At 46.0% G+C, this 20,774-nt stretch overlaps 1 protein-coding gene across 1 annotated transcript in view; it reads left to right on the top strand.

Annotated features, from left to right (window-relative positions):
* The window catches only part of GRIK5 (glutamate ionotropic receptor kainate type subunit 5), a 294,448-nt gene that overhangs the window by 229,062 nt on the left and 44,612 nt on the right, over window positions 1-20,774 (top strand). Inside the window, exons 8-12 of the mRNA XM_069742769.1 lie at window positions 155-316; window positions 776-928; window positions 5,446-5,550; window positions 5,752-5,859; window positions 6,189-6,392. Of these exons, the coding sequence (XP_069598870.1) occupies window positions 155-316; window positions 776-928; window positions 5,446-5,550; window positions 5,752-5,859; window positions 6,189-6,392 (732 nt within the window). The remainder of the gene's footprint in view (window positions 1-154; window positions 317-775; window positions 929-5,445; window positions 5,551-5,751; window positions 5,860-6,188; window positions 6,393-20,774) is intronic.

Raw genomic sequence — 20,774 nt, 5'->3', positions numbered from 1 at the left:
AATGGACCAAAATAATCCATACTGAGATGTTTTTCCATGCAGGATGGCTACAATGGGTCCATATGCTCTACGTGTGTGGTCCACAATCCACCCTAGTCCATATGAGTCGAAGTTGGAACATACTTAACTACATCTGCTTTTTTTTAACCTCTAGGATTTTCCCTTGTTATCCTTGGAAGGGGTCGTGAGCGACCATTCCAACATCCTAGGATTTTCCATGTATAATAGTAGCCATCCCTTCTACTTGGAATTCCTAAGAAGCCTCAACATGTCCTGGAGAGAAAACTGTGAGCTCAGCACATATCTGGGACCAGCGGTGAGCCATTACATTATACTAGTCACTTCTGCAATTTTTGCCAAGGTCACAAGTTTGTCCATTCCTCTGTCTTCTAGAGGTTGACCATGACTTATGTGCAACCATCTTTCAACTTGTAGCTCTATCCTTAGGCTAAAATTCCACAAAACTTACCCACAATCTACAGGAAAACGAACCAAAAAATGTGTTTGCCTTTTCCTTGTTGAGCATTCCTCGGTTTACGTACTCCTAAGTTCAGTGATGACCTGTCGACACATGTAGCCCACAAAAACTTGTAGTGGGCACGTGTCGACACAACGAATTATTGGAAGAGACCGAACAGTGGACCAGGGAAGACCAGTAATGGAGTAGAAAGTCTCATTTTTCAGACTGATTTTAGGGTAATACTATGAAGACATTGGTACTCTTGAGACCCGACTTAGATCAAGTTTGCTGACATTCTCCATCTCTTTTCCTCAGCTCTCGGCTGCGCTCATGTTTGACGCTGTACACGTTGTGGTCAATGCCGTAAGAGAATTAAACCGGAGCCAGGAAATTGGTGTAAAGCAGCTGTCCTGTAGTACTTCACAGATATGGCAACACGGGACCAGCCTCATGAACTATCTACGAATGGTATGGAGCAGCCGTCACACACAGGAGGGACAAAAATGGTGGAATTAGTAGTTATTGCTTAATACGGTTTTTATTAGACTGAAGTGGTAGCAATAGTATTGGTAGAAATAGAAGTAGTAGTAGTAAAGTAGTACAGGTAGAAGACATAGTAGAGTAGTAGTAGCAGCAGTAGACTAGTATTAGTAGGATTTGTAGCAGTAGTACTAGTAATAGCAGTAGCAGCGGTAGAAGTAGCAAAGGAAGTAGAAGCAGCAGAAGAAGTAGTAGACGTAGTAGTAATAGACATAGTAGTAATAATACAAGTGGTAGTAGTAGTAGTAAAAGTAGTCGTATTGGTAGCAGTAGACATTCAAGAAGTAGTAGAATAGTAGTGTCATAATAGTATAATAAGAATAATTACTAGTACCAGTGGTAGCATAGTAGTTGTTGTGGTGGCAGTAGTAGTAGTAATAGTAAAGTAGTAGTCATAGTAGAAGAGGTAATAGTAATATAGTAGTAATAGAGATGGTAGTAATAGCAGTAGTAAAAGAAGTAGTAGTAGTCATAAAAAAAAGTAGCAGTAGTAGTAGGAGAAGTAGTAGTAATGAAGTAGTACAATAAGTAGTAGTAATAGTAGCAGCAGCTGTGTAGTAATGGTGTAGTAGTAATATAATAGTAGTAATAGTTGTAGTAGTATTAATAGTGGCAAAATTAGTGGTCTTAGTCATTGTAGAATAAGTAGCAGTTGTAATAGTGTAGGAATAGTAGGCGTGTAGCAAAAGTATAGTAGTAGACATAGTAGAAAAGATAGTAGTAGTAATAGTGACAGTAGTATAGAAGTAGTAATAGCACTAGCTTAGTAGTAACAGTAGTAGTATATTGATAGTATAATAGCAGCAATAGTGTTAGTAGTATAGCAGTAGTAATAGTAGTAGTATAGTGTATTATAGCAATAGTAGTATAGTAGTAATAGTAATAATGGTAGTAGTAGTAGTAGTACCAGGTGTAGTAGTAGTAGTAGTAGTAGTAGTAGTAATAGTACCAGGAGTAGTAGTAGTAATAGTACCAGGAGTAGTAGTAATAGTGGTAGTAGTAGTAGTAATAGTAGTAGTAGTAGTAGTAGTAGTAGTAGTAGTAGTACCAGGAGTAGTAGTAGTAATAGTACCAGGAGTAGTAGTAGTAATAGTACCAGGAGTAGTAGTATAGTGGTAGTAGTAATAGTGGTAGTAGTAGTAGTAGTAGTAGTAGTAGTAGTAGTAGTAGTAGTACCAGGAGTAGTAGTAGTAATAGTACCAGGAGTAGTAGTATAGTGGTAGTAGTAATAGTGGTAGTAGTAATAGTAGTAGTAGTAGTAGTAGTAGTAGTAGTAGTACCAGGAGTAGTAGTAGTAATAGTACCAGGAGTAGTAGTATAGTGGTAGTAGTAATAGTGGTAGTATAGTAGTAGCATATTGGTAGTATAGTGTAATAGTGGTGGTAGTAGTCAAAATAGTACATTGGTAGTATAGTAGTAGTAATAGTAGCAGGGGTAGTTGTATAGTAGTAGCATAGTGGTAGTAGTACAGTAGTAAAGTTGTAATTACGGTAATTTGGGGTTTTAGGAATACAATCAGACAATCTCCAGGAAGAGATATAAAATCGGCAGACACTGGCCAATGTCAGAGACCTAGCACTTCAGGTGGCCAACTCTACTGATTTCATGCCGGCTGTTGCCTCCGTCACTGATGGCACCGATGCACTTCACTTCCCAGGAGAAAGGTTTTTTCTTCTTGTTTGCACCAGTCCCCAACACCACTTTATAAAAAATGTAAACCTTAAAGGCCAAGAATTCAAGTGATTGTTCAGGACGTAGATGTTGATGGCTTTCCCATAGGTCGTCACTATCACATTAGTGGGGGTCTGACACCCAGGTCTCACGGCAATAGGAGCTGAAGTGCCCATTGTTCCGCCTCTCTACACTGTGCGGTTGCAGAAAAAAAGTGGGGCTGTCGGGTGTCAGCCCTCCACCTATCTGATATTGATCACCATTTTTAAGGAACATCCTGGAGAATTCCTTTAAGGCGCTGGTCTTTCTCTATTCCGGCGGCACAGTCTGCGAGCAATCAGTGTGTGAGTATGTATCCCCAGAGCTAGTTATGTATCTGTAAGTATGGGGCGCGTCAGCACAGACGGATGAGGCTGTCAGCGCACGATACTACGGGATGATATACAGACACATTTCCGTTATTAGTATCTTACTATTTCATTGCAATGTCGTAGCGAGCGATCTGAGTGACGCCGCACGGAACCAGGAGATCATTATAGTGCAAGACAGAAAAAAAGTATAATAAAGGTAGATATTGTTCTGGAAATATCACACAATTTTCTCCTTAAAGAGAACCTTCACAAAACTTAACATGCCATCGAGATCCCCACCGGTCACTTTCAACGAAGGGTCAGAAGCGTTCAACCGAGGGTTGTCTCTCCTCGTTAGCGGAAGACGAGCTCGTAGACTATTAATCCCGTCTTTTGTCCTGGAGGAGAGCAGCGCTCGGTTGGGCGCTTTTCTTTCTTCGTTTTAGCAATTGGTATGGTCTCGGCACCTGGACCCCCACCGAACAAAACGTCTGACATACGTCTATGACAAGTCAAAAGTTTTGTGAAAGTGCAGCTGCTCTTCAAGTCACGCTGTGCCGAATCAGCGGTGGGGGTCCCCAAAGTTGGAGATCAACAGATCAAGATTTTCTAGTGATATTTTATCACTTTATATAATGGGAATACGCCATTTAACAATTAAAGAGATATCGCAATGGTACTCCAAAACAGTGATGGACTACAGCATGGAAAAGGGGAGAGCCACAGTCGTCCAATACAGAGGCCACTCCAGCGTCGCCAAAACAGTGCCAGCCTAGGTGCCCCGATAGTGAAAAAACAGTAAGCGTGTTCTCCATTTATAGAGCTACAGTTTCCCCATAGCAAGTCAGACCCCCTTAACCCATTAATAGAGGCTGTCACAATGCCTCCATAACAGTGAAAATTACTGTGCCCCAGTACCAGAGCCCGACACTGTGCCCCAGTACCAGAGCCAAACACTGTGCCCCAGTACCAGAGCCAAACACTGTGCCCCAGAACCAGACACTGTGCGCCTGTACCAGAACCAGACATTGTGCCCCAGCACCAGAGCCGGACACTGTGCCCCAGTACCAGAGTCAGACACTGTGCCCCAGTACCAGAGCCGGACACTGTGCCCCAGTACCAGAACCAGACACTGTGCCCCAGTACCAGAGCCGTACACTGTGCCCCAGTACCAGAGCCGGACACTGTGCCCCAGTACCAGAGCCAAACACTGTGCCCCAGTACCAGAGCCAGACACTGTGCCCCAGTACCAGAACCAGACACTGTGCCCCAGTACCAGAACCAGACACTGTGCCCCAGTACCAGAGCCGGACACTGTGCCCCAGTACCAGAGCCAGACACTGTGCCCCAGTACCAGAGCCGGACACTATGCCCCAGTACCAGAGGCTGACACTGTGCCCCAGTACCAGAACCAGACACTGTGCCCCAGTACCAGAGCCAAACACTGTGCCCCAGTACCACAACCAGACACTATGCCCCAGTACCAGAGCCAAACACTGTGCCCCAGTACCAGAACCAGACACTGTGCCCCAGTACCAGAGCCAGCCACTGTGCCCCAGTACCAGAACCAGACACTGTGCCCCAGTACCAGAGCCAGCCACTGTGCCCCAGTACCAGAGCCGGACACTATGCCCCAGTACCAGAGGCTGACACTGTGCCCCAGTACCACAACCAGACACTGTGCCCCAGTACCAGAGCCAGCCACAATGTACATCAACTAAACAAGCCATCATGCCCCTATGCCAGAGGTAGCCATAATAATCCTTTACCAGAGGCAGCCACCGTGCCCCTATGCCAGAGGCAGCCACTGTGCGCCTATTCTATTGCCAGCCACCGTGCCCCTATACCAGAGGCAGCCATTATGCCCCTATACCCGAGGCAGCCATTATGCCTCTGTACCAGAGTCAGCCACCGTGCCCCTATACCAGAGGCAGCCACCCTGCCCCTATACCAGAGGCAGCCACCCTGCCCCTATACCAGAGGCAGCCACCCTGCCCCTATACCATAGGCAGCGACAATGTCCCCACACAATCCTACAACTGTAAGAGTGTGATAAGGGCTTTGTTCACACTTCTGTCAGACGCTTTGTTTGGAGCCTACAGTAGCCACAGTAGCAACATCAGAACCAATTACAGATCTCATCAGAAGTCAGTCCGTCTATGATGGATCTGGCAGAGTGCGATGACTTTGGTTCTAATCGGGAGTCACAACAGTAGTGAAGCAGTGATAAAGCCTTCGGCGACCAAGTCCTCTGTACCAAAATATGGAGTAAGACCTCATTTTGGTGATTTGTGAAGGAACATATCTTCTGTTTTAAGAAATTCTAAGCTTTTTTTTCTGGAGGACTTTATAGTCCTCCAGGTGTTGTCTATAGTTGTACCAAGTTCTTCCTTGATGTTCTTTTATTGTTTTTAATCCTCCCAGGTAGAGTATGACGGACTGACCGGACGTGTGGAGTTTAACAGCAAAGGACAAAGGACAAACTACACTCTGCGCATCCTGGAGAAGGCTGGAGATGGCCATAGAGAGGCAAGTATTGGCGTCTTTCAAGGTTATCTATTGAGGAGTAGATGTTCTAATTTGGCCACTTAGACAACTTTTGAAGACACCTCTTTGGCCAAAGTTTGACCATTTATTATTTTCACTTTGAATTAAAGAGAAAATTTTGGTAAAATATTAAAAAAAATTGGGTAAAATTTTAGCAATTGTTATTCAATTTCGTTCTTGCAGGTTGGTGTTTGGTATTCAAACCGTACGTTGGCCATGAATGCCACCAGTTTGGATATAAACATCTCGGACACGCTGGAGAACAAGACCTTAGTAGTAACCACAATTCTTGTAAGTTTCTTATAGCTTCTTTAGAAACCTCTACGTATGCGAAATCCTATATATATATATCTTGGTCAGTGTGTATAAATATTTTAGCAGCTCCGTAAATCTGGGGTGATTGCTCTAGATGTTATATCTCGGCTACCTGCAGGTTTATATAACACGGTTGACAATCTCATTCTTCAGCTTATTTAGTTCGGGCTTTTTTTTTTTATAGCTCTGCATTTTGATTTTCGGCTGTTTTCATCCCATCTCTAGAAGTAATCACAGATTCAACGCCTTTTTTTTTCCCCCACCGTCTCATCCACCTGACCGTGTTATCTCCTTTTTCCTTCCAGGAGAATCCATACATGATGCGCAAAACAAATTACCGATCCCTATCTGGCAATGACCAATATGAAGGCTTCTGTGCGGAGATGTTAATGGAGCTAGCTGCACTCCTGAGGTTCAACTATAAAATAAAGCTGGTTGAAGACGGGTTGTACGGAGCTCCTGAGTCTAATGGATCTTGGACAGGCATGGTGGGAGAACTGATCAATCGGGTGAGTAATACCATGTGGACAACCCAACCTTCAATTAAGTCCAATCACTTAAGTCTTCAATTTCGTCAATTTTGATATTCACCCAGGAATTTTGGCGGGGAGAATTTTCTTCCACAATCATATAGATTTTTTTTTTTTGCACTAATGCATATATTTTGGGCTTTGGAATTGGGTTTCGTTATAAATTTTGCACCTTTTTCCTTTTCACAGGCTCTTTGTCCTCCTGCAGATTCCACTTTGTTTTGGTCTCTGGTCATAAATCATCTTAGAGGACCATCAAACTGTCTGGGGAGTCACAAACTGCCCATCAAAAATACTGAGCTTACTGACGGGATTCCCAATTTATTCATTCTGCCGTCAGTAATAGACATTCCAACACAGAGGCTGTAGAAGGGGAAAGGTGCAAAATGTTTAATGGAACCCGATAGAAAAAAAATGATTTTATTACCCATAATTACATGGATTTAAGTTAAAAAAAAATGCATAAAATCGGGGCAAATTTTTTTAAAATCTTGGAAAACTCTTTTAACCTCACCCTTTTTCTACGCATGGTTCTGAAAATTTTGTAAAGGTAAAATCTCTAGTTTGTTGATTTTTGTAAGGATATTTATCAAGCTTAGAGTAAGAACGGCACTAGGCAGCTATAAAGCAAGCGGTTCAATAGTGGACGTGGGATCCTATTTAGGACACATATGGCACATGTGCAACGGCAACTTGTAGGTGGTGCTCAACAACAGATATTGTAACAATCAAAAAGAAGAAAAATAGAAGTGGCACTCACCCTGATATTGCTGTGAATCAATGTCCTTTATTCAACTTACGAATGAACAGACATAACGTGGAGAGGCGGCTGGTAAGAGTTAAGGTGCGGGAAGGAGGAAAAGGACGACGGCCGTTTCGCGCTTATGCGTGGCAGCGTATAAGCGCGAAACGGCCGTCGTCCTTTTTCTCCTTCCCGCACCTTAACTCTTACCAGCCGCATCTCCACGTTATGTCTGTTAATTCGTAATTTGAATAAAGGACATTGATTCACAGCAATATCAGGGTGAGTGCCACTTCTATTTTTCTTCTTTTTGATTATTTATCAAGCTGCCTGGTAGGGTAATTTGGACACCTTATGGCAATGTTTTATGGGCACCATATAGTATGGTTCTTTAGGCAGGAAAAGTATCAATAGAAGGTAATACTCAAGTAAAGACCAACATTGGGCTCAAACTTTGCACCACATTGCTTTGGTTCCGAGAAGCTGATTCGTAAGCAGGGGACCTTCCTCCTCTACAGTGTCCACATGCCCTAATAAAAGGGGCAAGAAAATCACTCTAGGATCTTCTTCCATCGCTGCCAAATTGTACAAATGATGTGTGCTTTTTGTACCGGGATCTTTAATTTGATGTTGACCTTGGTGTCCTGAAGAATGTGTTGGCTTCCATGCATCGTTTACTTGTTTAATCATGTAATCAGTGTTACGCACATAAGGTCCGTAATTATTGATGAAAATGAGCACAGATTACAAGAAGCTGCTCGCTCAGTGGAAACATCATTTGCCGCAATTTTCACATTTATAGATACTGAATGTAGGACATTCATCAAAGCAAGGACCGAGGAGCTGAGGAGAGTCTTGTACCAAATTGCTGAGCTACAGCTATAACCACAAAAGTATAATTCCTGTAAAAATCTGAATCATAAAATTGGTCCCCAAGGTTCCAAGCCACCAGGGCCTGTAGTACCAGCAGCACTGTGAGAGGTGCCTGGAGGTCACAGCATTAAACTGCACTTTAACCAAGCTCCAATTTTAGAATTGACACAGGGTTACCCATTTGTCTTACTGTTTTTTTCTCAGGACCTATTCTTTTTTTTCTGCTGCTTGATGTGGCAGTATATAGGACAAATTAATGTCTCCTATGAAGTAATGCAGCACAAGAGCCATCATCAGTACATGAGTACATCACCAAAACCACTATAAGTAAACGCAAACAGCTCCAGAACAACTATCAGTACCTGAAATAAGCACAAGAATCATGTTAGTACATGAATACAGTAGCAGAACCACCATCAGCATCAGTACACGAAAACAGCGCCAGAACCACCATCAGTACAGTACATGAAAATAGCACTAGAAATGCCATCAGTATATCAATACCGAACGAATCTTAGTGCAGCAATCAAATGCAATGTCAGCTCATCACCTGTCATATATATATTTTTATCTGATGAAACTACAACTCCTAGTATATCCTTAACAATGATAAGGATATGGATCGTCCCCAGAGTAGGGCGATGGGGTACTCGGCACCGGGTCCTTCAGTTCGGGGGATGTCACGGTGGCTGACCCGGTCCGTGGCCCTAGGGGAACAACCGTGGATAAATGAGGGAAAGGTCTTTAAAGGGATAATGTTCGTGACGCCATCTGTGGTATTCAGTCAGGGTGACCGATTCTGCTTAGGGTTCCACTGGGGTGATGTTATGGCAGCTAGATGGTATAACTTCCCACAGGTGAAGTATATCCCCAGGGCTTCCCAGAGTGTAGATGGTGAATCGTGGATGATGTAAGGCGCAGTGAATAACGAGGACACAGGATTGCAGTCTCTTTACCTTTACTGAAGGCTTCAGCATCCACAGTCCAGAGCAGGGACCTCAGGGCAGGCAGAGTCCGGCCAGTCTGAAGGCAAATCCAGAGTCCCCTTATCCAGGTGGAATTCAATAGCCTTCCCCTAGCACCTGAGTGTTGTAGTACCTCCCTGCTGAGCAACTCGTTAAGGTCCTCACAACTATTTCAGATGTTAAAGGGGTTGTCCACTACTTTCAATTAACCCCCCAATGTATCCCCCCGGGGCCCCTAATGAATTGGGCAATTACCTTGCGTTGCCGTTTTCGCCTGTGAGCGGCGCTATTCCTGCTGCTGAGTCCGGGTCACTTGACCCCCAGACTGCAGCCGCCGCTCATTTCCGCCGACGTCACGTCAATTTCCAGACTCTAGAAATTGACGTGACGTCAGCAGCAGGCGTGACCAGCCCCCACAGTCAGCAGTCACTCAGCAAGAGTGACTGGGCTGTGGGCGGTGCTGGGGGCGGGCGGGGCTGACTGTGTGCTCACTGCTGCTTGGGATCATGATGTGCGGGTGGGGCTGTGTTGCGGTCGCCGGGGATCTGCCCGCCGGTGTTTTTGTGGACCGGTGTCTGCCCGCCGGCGTGTGCGGGTGTCTGCCCGCCGGCGTGTGCGGGTGTCTGCTCGCCGGCGTGTGCGGGGGTCTGCCCGCCGGCATGTGCGGGTGCCGGCGCTGTGTGTGCCGGCGCTGTGTGTGTGTGCGGGTGCCGGCGATGTGTGTGTGCCGGCGATGAGTGTGTGTGTGTGCGTGCCGGCGATGAGTGTGTGTGTGTGTGCGTGCCGGCGCTGTGTGTGTGTGTGTGTGTGCCGGCGATGAGTGTGTGTGAGTGTGTGTGTGTGCCGGCGATGAGTGTGTGTGTGCGCGTGCCGGCGATGAGTGTGTGTGAGTGTGTGTGTGTGCCGGCGATGAGTGTGTGTGAGTGTGTGTGTGCGCGTGCCGGCGATGAGTGTGTGTGAGTGTGTGTGTGTGCCGGCGATGAGTGTGTGTGAGTGTGTGTGTGCGCGTGCCGGCGATGAGTGTGTGTGAGTGTGTGTGTGTGCCGGCGATGAGTGTGTGTGTGTGCGTGCCGGCGCTGTGTGTGTGTGTGTGCGTGCCGGCGCTGTGTGTATGTGTGTGTGTGCGTGCCGGCGATGAGTGTGTGTGTGTGCATGCCGGCGCTGTGTGTGTGTGCCGGCGATGTGTGTGTGACGGCGCTGTGTGTGTGCAGGCATCATCCGATGGGACTACAAGTCCCATCGGGCTCTGCCTGCTACACTGACAGTAAGGGACACATTAGCCAATGATGGGACAGTAGTAGTCCCATCATCCGGCTAATGTGTTGAATGTAAAAAAAAAAAAACACAGTACATACATACAACACACACCATGCGACGACATGCTGCATGCACCATGCAACATGCGACGACATGCACCATGCAACAACATGCACCATGCGATGACATGCTGCATGCGACGACATGCACCATGCGACGACATGCACCATGCACCATGTGACATGCACCATGCGGCGACATGCTGCATGCACCATGCGACAACATGCGACATGCTACATGCGACGACATGCACCATGCGACGACATGCACCATGCGGCGACATGCACCATGCGACGACATGCACCATGCGGCGACATGCACCATGCGACGACATGCACCATGCGGCGACATGCACCATGCGGCGACATGCAACATGCACCATGTGACATGCACCATGCGACGACATGCTACATGCGACGACATGCACCATGCGACGACATGCGACATGCACCATGTGACATGCACCATGCGACGACATGCACCATGCGACGACATGCACCATGCGGCGACATGCAACATGCACCATGTGACATGCACCATGCGACGACATGCGACATGCACCATGCGACGACATGCACCATGCAACGACATGCGACATACAGTACATACATACATACTACAGACATACAGTACATATAACATAGAGTACATACTCACCATCACTTGTCACTTTGTTCCCCGAAGCCATTGTCACCTGTAAAAAATATTAAAATAATAAACAAACAATATACTCCCTGTCCGCAGAAATCCAATTAAAACGAGTGTCCCACGACAATCTCCCGTGGAGAGCAGGAGCATCAGTTGATGCGACCACTCTCCAGGGGCTACAGGAACACAATGGTGGAAGGTATCCTTCCATCATGTATTCCTCACAAGGTATTCCTACGCCCCTGTGAGAAAATAGTCCCTAGTCTCACTATTGGCATTGCTGGGTGAGACATTTTCCCATGCAGCAATTGCCATAAAGTGAGACCAGTGAACTAGAGTAACCTCAGTGATGCACTGCAGGAGCCATTGTCTCCTGTCAATGTGTCACTGAGGGTCCTATAGAGCAGTGACATCAGTAGTATGTACATCACTGACCTTTCTCCTGTGGTAGGTACATCATTGGTCTTTCTCCTGTGGTAGGTACAACACTGGTCTTTCTCCTGTGGTAGGTACATCACTGGTCTTTCTCCTGTAGTAGGTACATCACTGGTCTTTCTCCTGTAGTAGGTACATCACTGGTCTTTCTCCTGTGGTAGGTACATCACTGACCTTTCTCCTGTGGTAGGTACATCATTGGTCTTTCTCCTGTGGTAGGTACATCACTGGTCTTTCTCCTGTAGTAGGTACATCACTGGTCTTTCTCCTGTAGTAGGTACATCACTGGTCTTTCTCCTGTGGTAGGTACATCACTGGTCTTTCTCCTGTGGTAGGTACATCACTGGTCTCTCTCCTGTGGTAGGTACATCACTGGTCTTTCTCCTGTGGTAGGTACATCACTGGTCTTTCTCCTGTAGTAGGTACATCACTGGTCTTTCTCCTGTGGTAGGTACATCACTGGTCTCTCTCCTGTGGTAGGTACATCACTGGTCTTTCTCCTGTAGTAGGTACATCACTGGTCTTTCTCCTGTGGTAGGTACATCACTGGTCTATCTCCTGTGGTAGGGACATCACTGGTCTTTCTCCTGTGGTAGGTACATCACTGGTCTTTCTCCTGTGGTAGGTACATCACTGGTCTTTCTCCTGTGGTAGGGACATCACTGGTCTTTCTCCTGTGGTAGGTACATCACTGGTCTTTCTCCTGTGGTAGGTACATCACTGGTCTTTCTCCTGTGGTAGGTACATCACTGGTCTATCTCCTGTGGTAGGGACATCACTGGTCTTTCTCCTGTGGTAGGTACATCACTGGTCTATCTCCTGTGGTAGGTACATCACTGGTCTTTCTCCTGTGGTAGGTACATCAGTGGTCTTTCTCCTGTGGTAGGTACATCACTGGTCTTTCTCCTGTGGTAGGTACATCACTGGTCTTTCTCCTGTGGTAGGTACATCACTGGTCTTTCTCCTGTGGTAGGTACATCACTGGTCTTTCTCCTGTGGTAGGTACATCACTGGTCTTTTCTCAGTGGTAGGGACATCACTGGTCTTTCTCCTGTAGTAGGTACATCACTCGTCTTTTCTCAGTGGTAGGTACATCACTCGTCTTTCTCCTGTGGTAGGGACATCAGTGGTCTTTCTCCTGTGGTAGGTACATTACTGGTCTTTCTCCTGTAGTAGGGATATCACTGGTCTTTCTCCTGTAGTAGGTACATCACTGGTCTTTCTCCTGTAGTAGGTACATCACTGGTCTTTCTCCTGTGGTAGGTACATCACTGGTCTTTCTCCTGTGGTAGGTACATCACTAGTCTTTTCTCAGTGGTAGGTACATTACTGGTCTTTCTCCTGTGGTAGGTACATCACTGGTCTTTCTCCTGTGGTAGGTACATCACTGGTCTTTCTCAGTGGTAGGTACATCAGTGGTCTTTCTCCTGTGGTAGGTACATCACTGGTCTTTCTCCTGTGGTAGGTACATCACTAGTCTTTTCTCAGTGGTAGGTACATTACTGGTCTTTCTCAGTGGTAGGTACATCACTGGTCTTTCTCCTGTGGTAGGTACATCACTGGTCTTTCTCAGTGGTAGGTACATCAGTGGTCTTTCTCCTGTGGTAGGTACATCACTGGTCTTTCTCCTGTAGTAGGTACATCACTCGTCTTTCTCCTGTAGTAGGTACATCACTGGTCTTTCTCGTGTGGTAGGTACATCACTGGTCTTTTCTCAGTGGTAGGTACATCACTCGTCTTTCTCCTGTGGTAGGGACATCACTGGTCTTTCTCCTGTGATAGGTACATCACTGGTCTTTCTCCTGTGGTAGGTACATCACTGGTCTTTCTCCTGTAGTAGGTACATCACTGGTCTTTCTCCTGTGGTAGGTACATCACTGGTCTTTTCTCAGTGGTAGGTACATCACTCGTCTTTCTCCTGTAGTAGGGACATCACTGGTCTTTCTCCTGTGGTAGGTACATCACTGGTCTTTCTCCTGTGGTAGGTACATCACTGGTCTTTCTCCTGTGGTAGGTACATCACTGGTCTTTCTCCTGTGGTAGGTACATCACTGGTCTTTTCTCAGTGGTAGGTACATCACTGGTCTTTCTCCTGTGGTAGGTACATCACTGGTCTTTTCTCAGTGGTAGGTACATCACTCGTCTTTCTCCTGTGGTAGGGACATCAGTGGTCTTTCTCCTGTGGTAGGTACATCACTGGTCTTTCTCCTGTGGTAGGTACATCACTAGTCTATTCTCAGTGGTAGGTACATCACTGGTATTTCTCCTGTAGTAGGTACATCACTGGTCTTTCTCCTGTGGTAGGTACATCACTGGTCTTTCTCCTGTGGTAGGTACATCACTAGTCTATTCTCAGTGGTAGGTACATTACTGGTCTTTCTCCTGTAGTAGGTACATCACTGGTCTTTCTCCTGTGGTAGGTACATCACTGGTCTTTTCTCAGTAGTAGGTACATCACTAGTCTTTCTCCTGTGGTAGGTACATCACTGGTCTTTCTCAGTGGTAGGTACATTACTGGTCTTTCTCCTGTGGTAGGTACATCACTGGTCTTTCTCCTGTGGTAGGTACATCACTGGTCTTTCTCCTGTGGTAGGTACATCACTGGTCTTTTCTCAGTGGTAGGTACATTACTAGTCTTTCTCCTGTGGTAGGTACATCACTCGTCTTTCTCCTGTGGTAGGGACATCACTGGTCTTTCTCCTGTGGTAGGTACATCACTGGTCTTTCTCCTGTGGTAGGTACATCACTGGTCTTTTCTCAGTGGTAGGTACATTACTGGTCTTTCTCCTGTGGTAGGTACATCACTGGTCTTTCTCCTGTAGTAGGTACATCACTGGTCTTTCTCCTGTGGTAGGTACATCACTGGTCTTTCTCCTGTGGTAGGTACATCACTGGTCTTTCTCCTGTGGTAGGTACATCACTGGTCTTTCTCCTGTGGTAGGGACATCACTGGTCTTTCTCCTGTGGTAGGTACATCACTGGTCTTTCTCCTGTGGTAGGTACATCACTGGTCTTTCTCCTGTGGTAGGTACATCACTGGTCTATCTCCTGTGGTAGGTACATCACTGGTCTTTCTCCTGTGGTAGGTACATCACTGGTCTTTCTCCTGTGGTAGGGACATCACTGGTCTTTCTCCTGTGGTAGGTACATCACTGGTCTTTCTCCTGTGGTAGGTACATCACTGGTCTTTCTCCTGTGGTAGGTACATCACTGGTCTATCTCCTGTGGTAGGTACATCACTGGTCTTTCTCCTGTGGTAGGTACATCACTGGTCTTTCTCCTGTGGTAGGGACATCACTGGTCTTTCTCCTGTGGTAGGTACATCACTGGTCTTTCTCCTGTGGTAGGTACATCACTCGTCTTTCTCCTGTGGTAGGGACATCACTGGTCTTTCTCCTGTGGTAGGTACATCACTGGTCTTTCTCCTGTGGTAGGTACATCACTGGTCTTTCTCCTGTGGTAGGTACATCACTGGTCTATCTCCTGTGGTAGGTACATCACTGGTCTTTCTCCTGTGGTAGGGACATCACTGGTCTTTCTCCTGTGGTAGGTACATCACTGGTCTATCTCCTGTGGTAGGTACATCAGTGGTCTTTCTCCTGTGGTAGGTACATCACTGGTCTTTCTCCTGTAGTAGGTACATCACTCGTCTTTCTCCTGTAGTAGGTACATCACTGGTCTTTTCTCAGTGGTAGGTACATCACTCGTCTTTCTCCTGTAGTAGGTACATCACTGGTCTTTTCTCAGTGGTAGGTACATTACTGGTCTTTCTCCTGTGGTAGGGACATCACTGGTCTTTCTCCTGTAGTAGGTACATCACTGGTCTTTCTCCTGTGGTAGGTACATCACTGGTCTTTCTCAGTGGTAGGTACATCAGTGGTCTTTCTCCTGTGGTAGGTACATCACTGGTCTTTCTCCTGTAGTAGGTACATCACTCGTCTTTCTCCTGTAGTAGGTACATCACTGGTCTTTTCTCAGTGGTAGGTACATCACTCGTCTTTCTCCTGTGGTAGGGACATCACTGGTCTTTCTCCTGTGGTAGGTACATCACTGGTCTTTCTCCTGTGGTAGGTACATCACTGGTCTTTCTCCTGTGGTAGGTACATCACTGGTCTTTTCTCAGTGGTAGGTACATCACTGGTCTTTCTCCTGTGGTAGGTACATCACTGGTCTTTCTCCTGTGGTAGGTACATCACTGGTCTTTCTCCTGTGGTAGGTACATCACTGGTCTTTCTCCTGTGGTAGGGACATCACTGGTCTTTCTCCTGTGGTAGGTACATCACTGGTCTTTCTCCTGTGGTAGGTACATCACTGGTCTTTCTCCTGTAGTAGGTACATCACTGGTCTTTCTCCTGTGGTAGGTACATCACTGGTCTTTCTCCTGTGGTAGGTACATCACTGGTCTTTCTCCTGTGGTAGGTACATCACTGGTCTTTCTCCTGTGGTAGGGACATCACTGGTCTTTCTCCTGTGGTAGGTACATCACTGGTCTTTCTCCTGTGGTAGGTACATCACTGGTCTTTCTCCTGTAGTAGGTACATCACTGGTCTATCTCCTGTGGTAGGTACATCACCGGTCTTTCTCCTGTAGTAGGTACATCACTGGTCTTTGTCCTGTGGTAGGTACATCACTGGTCTTTCTCCTGTGGTAGGTACATCACCGGTCTTTTCTTAGTGGTAGGTACATCACTGGTCTTTTCTCAGTGGTAGGTACATCACTCGTCTTTCTCCTGTGGTAGGGACATCACTGGTCTTTCTCCTGTGGTAGGTACATTACTGGTCTTTTCTCAGTGGTAGGTACATCACTCGTCTTTCTCCTGTAGTAGGTACATCACTGGTCTTTCTCCTGTAGTAGGTACATCACTGGTCTTTCTCCTGTAGTAGGGACATCACCGGTCTTTCTCCTGTAGTAGGTACATCACTGGTCTTTCTCCTGTGGTAGGTACATCACCGGTCTTTCTCCTGTAGTAGGTACATCACTCGTCTTTCTCCTGTAGTAGGTACATCACCGGTCTTTCTCCTGTAGTAGGTACATCACTGGTCTTTGTCCTGTAGTAGGTACATCACTCGTCTTTCTCCTGTAGTAGGTACATCACCGGTCTTTCTCCTGTAGTAGGTACATCACTGGTCTTTCTCCTGTGGTAGGTACATCACTGGTCTTTGTCCTGTAGTAGGTACATCACTGGTCTTTCTCCTGTAGTAGGTACATCACCGGTCTTTCTCCTGTAGTAGGTACATCACTGGTCTTTCTCCTGTAGTAGGTACATCACTGGTCTCTCTCCTGTGGTAGGTACATCACTGGTCTTTCTCCTGTAGTAGGTACATCACTGGTCTTTCTCCTGTAGTAGGTACATCACTGGTCTTTCTCCTGTAGTAGGTACATCACTGGTCTCTCTCCTGTGGTAGGTACATCACTGGTCTTTCTCCTGTAGTAGGTACATCACTGGTCTTTGTCCTGTAGTAGGTACATCACTGGTCTTTCCTTGTGTATGACATTGAGAATAAGACTTGACCATCTTTTCCAAAAGCATCGCCACCTCAGTTGATAAGTTGTGTTTGATTTTGCAGCTCAGCCCCAGTCATGTGTGCAAGCTGTAATATCTGGTCTTGCCTCTAGGAATGAGAATCTCTGTTTTTGGAGGAAGGCAGCCATGTTTTTCTAATTCCATACAACCCCTCAAGCTGTTTGTTTTCATTACCGGATCCTATTTTCAGCCTATATCCTTCTTCATATGCAGCGAGGATCTAGTGTAATTATAATTTATTGAAGGCCACAATGGTTACAGTTCGGTCATTCTCGGGAAGCGCGATCTCTGATCAGAATTCCCAGCATTAATCAGCAGCTAATATCCGTGTATGTTGGCACGGTGACAGAAAACAAGATTTTATTAATGAACACGCCGTGGGTGGAGGTGGAGATCTCATCTCTCTAACCGTGGCAGCAGAGATTGGAAAGACTTGAGGCCTGCTGGCTATAGCACGGGGAAGATGGGATTTGCTTATTTCGAGCCCAGGCAGTTTAATATGGAAAGTATGATGGAGCTGTGGAGGGTCCTTTCAGGTTTTTCTACTAATAGATGGTATTACGGGGACAATTGTATCTGTCAGAGGTGCACCGGGATCAAATTAGCAATCTCAGTGATGGAAATGGCCACTTCGGCGGCCCTGATGGGAGATGGAAGGTGACGTTTATGAAAAAAGGGCTCCGGCTCCTCTGTATTGAAAAAATGGTGACATTTTATCAGAATAGGCAGCCATTAGATAATTATTTGTTTGTGCAGATAATATATGGATGCATTATACAGGCGCTTCTCACTAAACTAGAATATCATCAAAAAGTGAATTTATTTCAGTTCTTCAATACAAAAAGTGGAACTCATATATTATATAGAGTCATTACACACAGAGTGATCTATTTCACGTGTTTATTTCTGTTAATGTTGATGATTATGGCTTAAAGCCAACGAAAACCCAAAAGTCATTATTTCAGTAAATTAGAATAATTAACAAAAACACATGCAAAGGCTTTCTAAGCGTTTCTAAAGGTCCCTTAGTCTGTTTTAGTAGGCTCCACAATCATGGGGAAGACTGCTGACTTGTCAGATGTCCAGAAGGCAGTCATTGACACACTCCACAAGGAGGGGAAGCCACAAAAGGTCATTGCTAAAGAAGCCGGCTGTTCACACAGTGCTGTATCCAAGCATATTAATGGAAAGTTGAGTGGAAGGAAAGAGTGTGGTAGAAAAAGGTGCACAAGCAACCGGGATAACCACTGCCTTGAAAGGATTGTTACGAAAAGGCCATTCAAAAATTTTGGGGTAGATTCACAAGGAGTGGACTGCTGCTGGAGTCATTGCTTCAAGAGCCACCACACACAGATGTCTCCAGGACATGGGCTACAACTGTCACATTCCTTGTGTCCGGCCACTCATGACCAATAGACAACGCCAGAAGCGTCTTACCTGGGCCAAGGAGAAAAAGAACTGGACTGTTGTCAGTGGTCCAAGGTGTTGTTATTAGATGAAAGTAAATTTTGCATTTCATTTGGAAATCAAGGTCCCAGAGTCTGGAGGAAGAGTGGAGAGACCACAATCCAAGCTGCTGGAGGTCTGGTGTGAAGTCTCCACAATCAGTGATGGTTTGGGGAGCCATGTCATCTGCTGGTGTAGGTCCACTGTGTTTTATCAAGACCAAAGTCAACGCAGCCGTCTACCAGGAAATTGTAGAGCACTTCATGCTTCCCTCTGCTTACAAGCTTTGTGGAGATGAAAATTTCATTCTCCAGCAGGACTTGGCCCCTGTCCACACGGCCAAAAGTACCAATACCTGGTGTAAAAACAACAGTATCACTGGGCTTGATTGGCAGCAAACTCGCCTGACCTTAACCCCATAGAGAATCTATCTATGAATCTTCCATACACCGGTTCACATAATTCCCTGCCTATATAGATGTAACTACAACAACTTGTATGGAACGGGCTCAGGAGCTGACACATTTGATATTACCCTGTGCATAATTGTCCAAACTAACACAATTTTAAGATATTTATCCCATAAGATGACTGCCAATGCAAAAAATATAAAAATCAGCCGCCGCACTTTTCCAAAAATGCAACTAAGAAGCAACCCAAGCATCATATATACCCCAAAATGGTATCAATTAAGAAAATATACAACTAGATGCATAAAAAAAGAATAAATAAGTTACTACTCGAAATAAAGGGTGACGCAAATCACAATTTTCTTAATCAAAGTTCTGACATTTTTTAATCACATATATGTGTATACTGTGTATATATATATATATATATATATATATATATATATATATATATACACTGCTCAAAAAATAAAGCGAACACTTAAACTTCAGAATATAACTCCAAGTAAGGCCGGTTTCACACGTCAGTGGCTCCGGTACGTGAGGTGACAGTTTCCTCACGTACCGGAGACACTGACTCACGTAGACACATTGAAATCAATGTCTCTGCACATGTCAGCGTGTTTTCATGGACCGTGTGTCCGTGTGCAAAACACGGAGACATGTCAGTGTTCGTGGGAGCGCACGGATCACATGGACCCATTAAAGTCAATGGGTCCGTGTAAAACACGTACCGCACACGGATGTTGTCCGTGTGCAGCCGGTGTGCTGTGCAGGAGACAGCGCTACTGTAAGCGCTGTCCCCCCCGCGTGTGGTGCTGAAGCCCCATTCATTTCTTCTCTCCAGCAGCGTCTGCTGGAAAGAAGGAATTAATAATCTTTTTTTTAAATTTATTTTTGTTTTTAAAATAAAGTTGCTGGTAATCTGCCCCCTCCCACCCCCTGTGCACCCCCCCCCCCCCCCCGCTGGCATTAAAATACTTACCCAGCTCCCTCGGCGCTTATATCCTTTCAGTGTCGCTGCTTGCCCTGTATGAGCGGTCACGTGGTGCTGCACGTTACAGTGATGAATATGCGGCTCCACCTCCCATAGGGGTGGAGCCGCATATTCATTACTGTAATAAGCGGCACCACGTGACCGCTGAGAGGATGTAAGCGCCGAGGGAGCTGGGTAAGTATTTTAATGCCAGCGGGGGGGCGCACAGAGGGTGGGAGGGGGCAGATTACCGGCAACTTTATTTTAAAAACAAAAATAAATTTAAAAAATAGATTATTCATTCCTTCTTTCCAGCGAACGCTGCTGGGAAGAAGGGATGAATACCGGCTTCAGCACCGCTTAACTCTAGCGCTGTCTCCTGCACGGTCCGTGTGGTCCTCAGTCGGCACACGGCTGCCGCACGTGTGCCACACTGATGTTCAACGTAAGCACACGGACACACGGACACGGATAATTCCGGTACCGATTTTTCCGGTACCGGAATTATCTGGACATGTGAGACTGGCCTAAATCAAACTTCTGTGAAATCAAACTGTCCACTTAGGAAGCATCACTGATTGACAATCAATTTCACATGCTGTTGTGCAAATGGAATAGACAACAGATGGAAATTATTGGCAATTATCAAGACACCCTCATAAAAGGTGTGGTTCTGCAGGTGGGGACCACAGACCACATCTCAGTACCAATGCTTTCTGGCTGATGTTTTGGTCACTTTTGAATGTTGGTTGTGCTTTCACACTTATGGTAGCATGAGACGGACTCTACAACCCACACAAGTGGCTCAGGTAGTGCAGCTCATCCAGGATGGCACATCAATGTGAGCTGTGGCAAAAAGGTTTGCTGTGTCTGTCAGCATAGTGTCCAGAGGCTGGAGGCACTACCAGGAGGCAGGCCAGGAGATGTGGAGGGGGCCGTAGGAGGGCAACAATCCAGCAGCAGGACCGCTACCTCAGCCTTTGTGCAAGGAGGAACAGGAGCAGCACTGCCAGAGCCCTGAAAAA

This window comes from Ranitomeya imitator, chromosome 10 (genome assembly GCF_032444005.1).
Source record: "Ranitomeya imitator isolate aRanImi1 chromosome 10, aRanImi1.pri, whole genome shotgun sequence".
NCBI lineage: Eukaryota > Metazoa > Chordata > Amphibia > Anura > Dendrobatidae > Ranitomeya > Ranitomeya imitator.
This window is presented reverse-complemented; position numbering and strand designations above follow the sequence as displayed.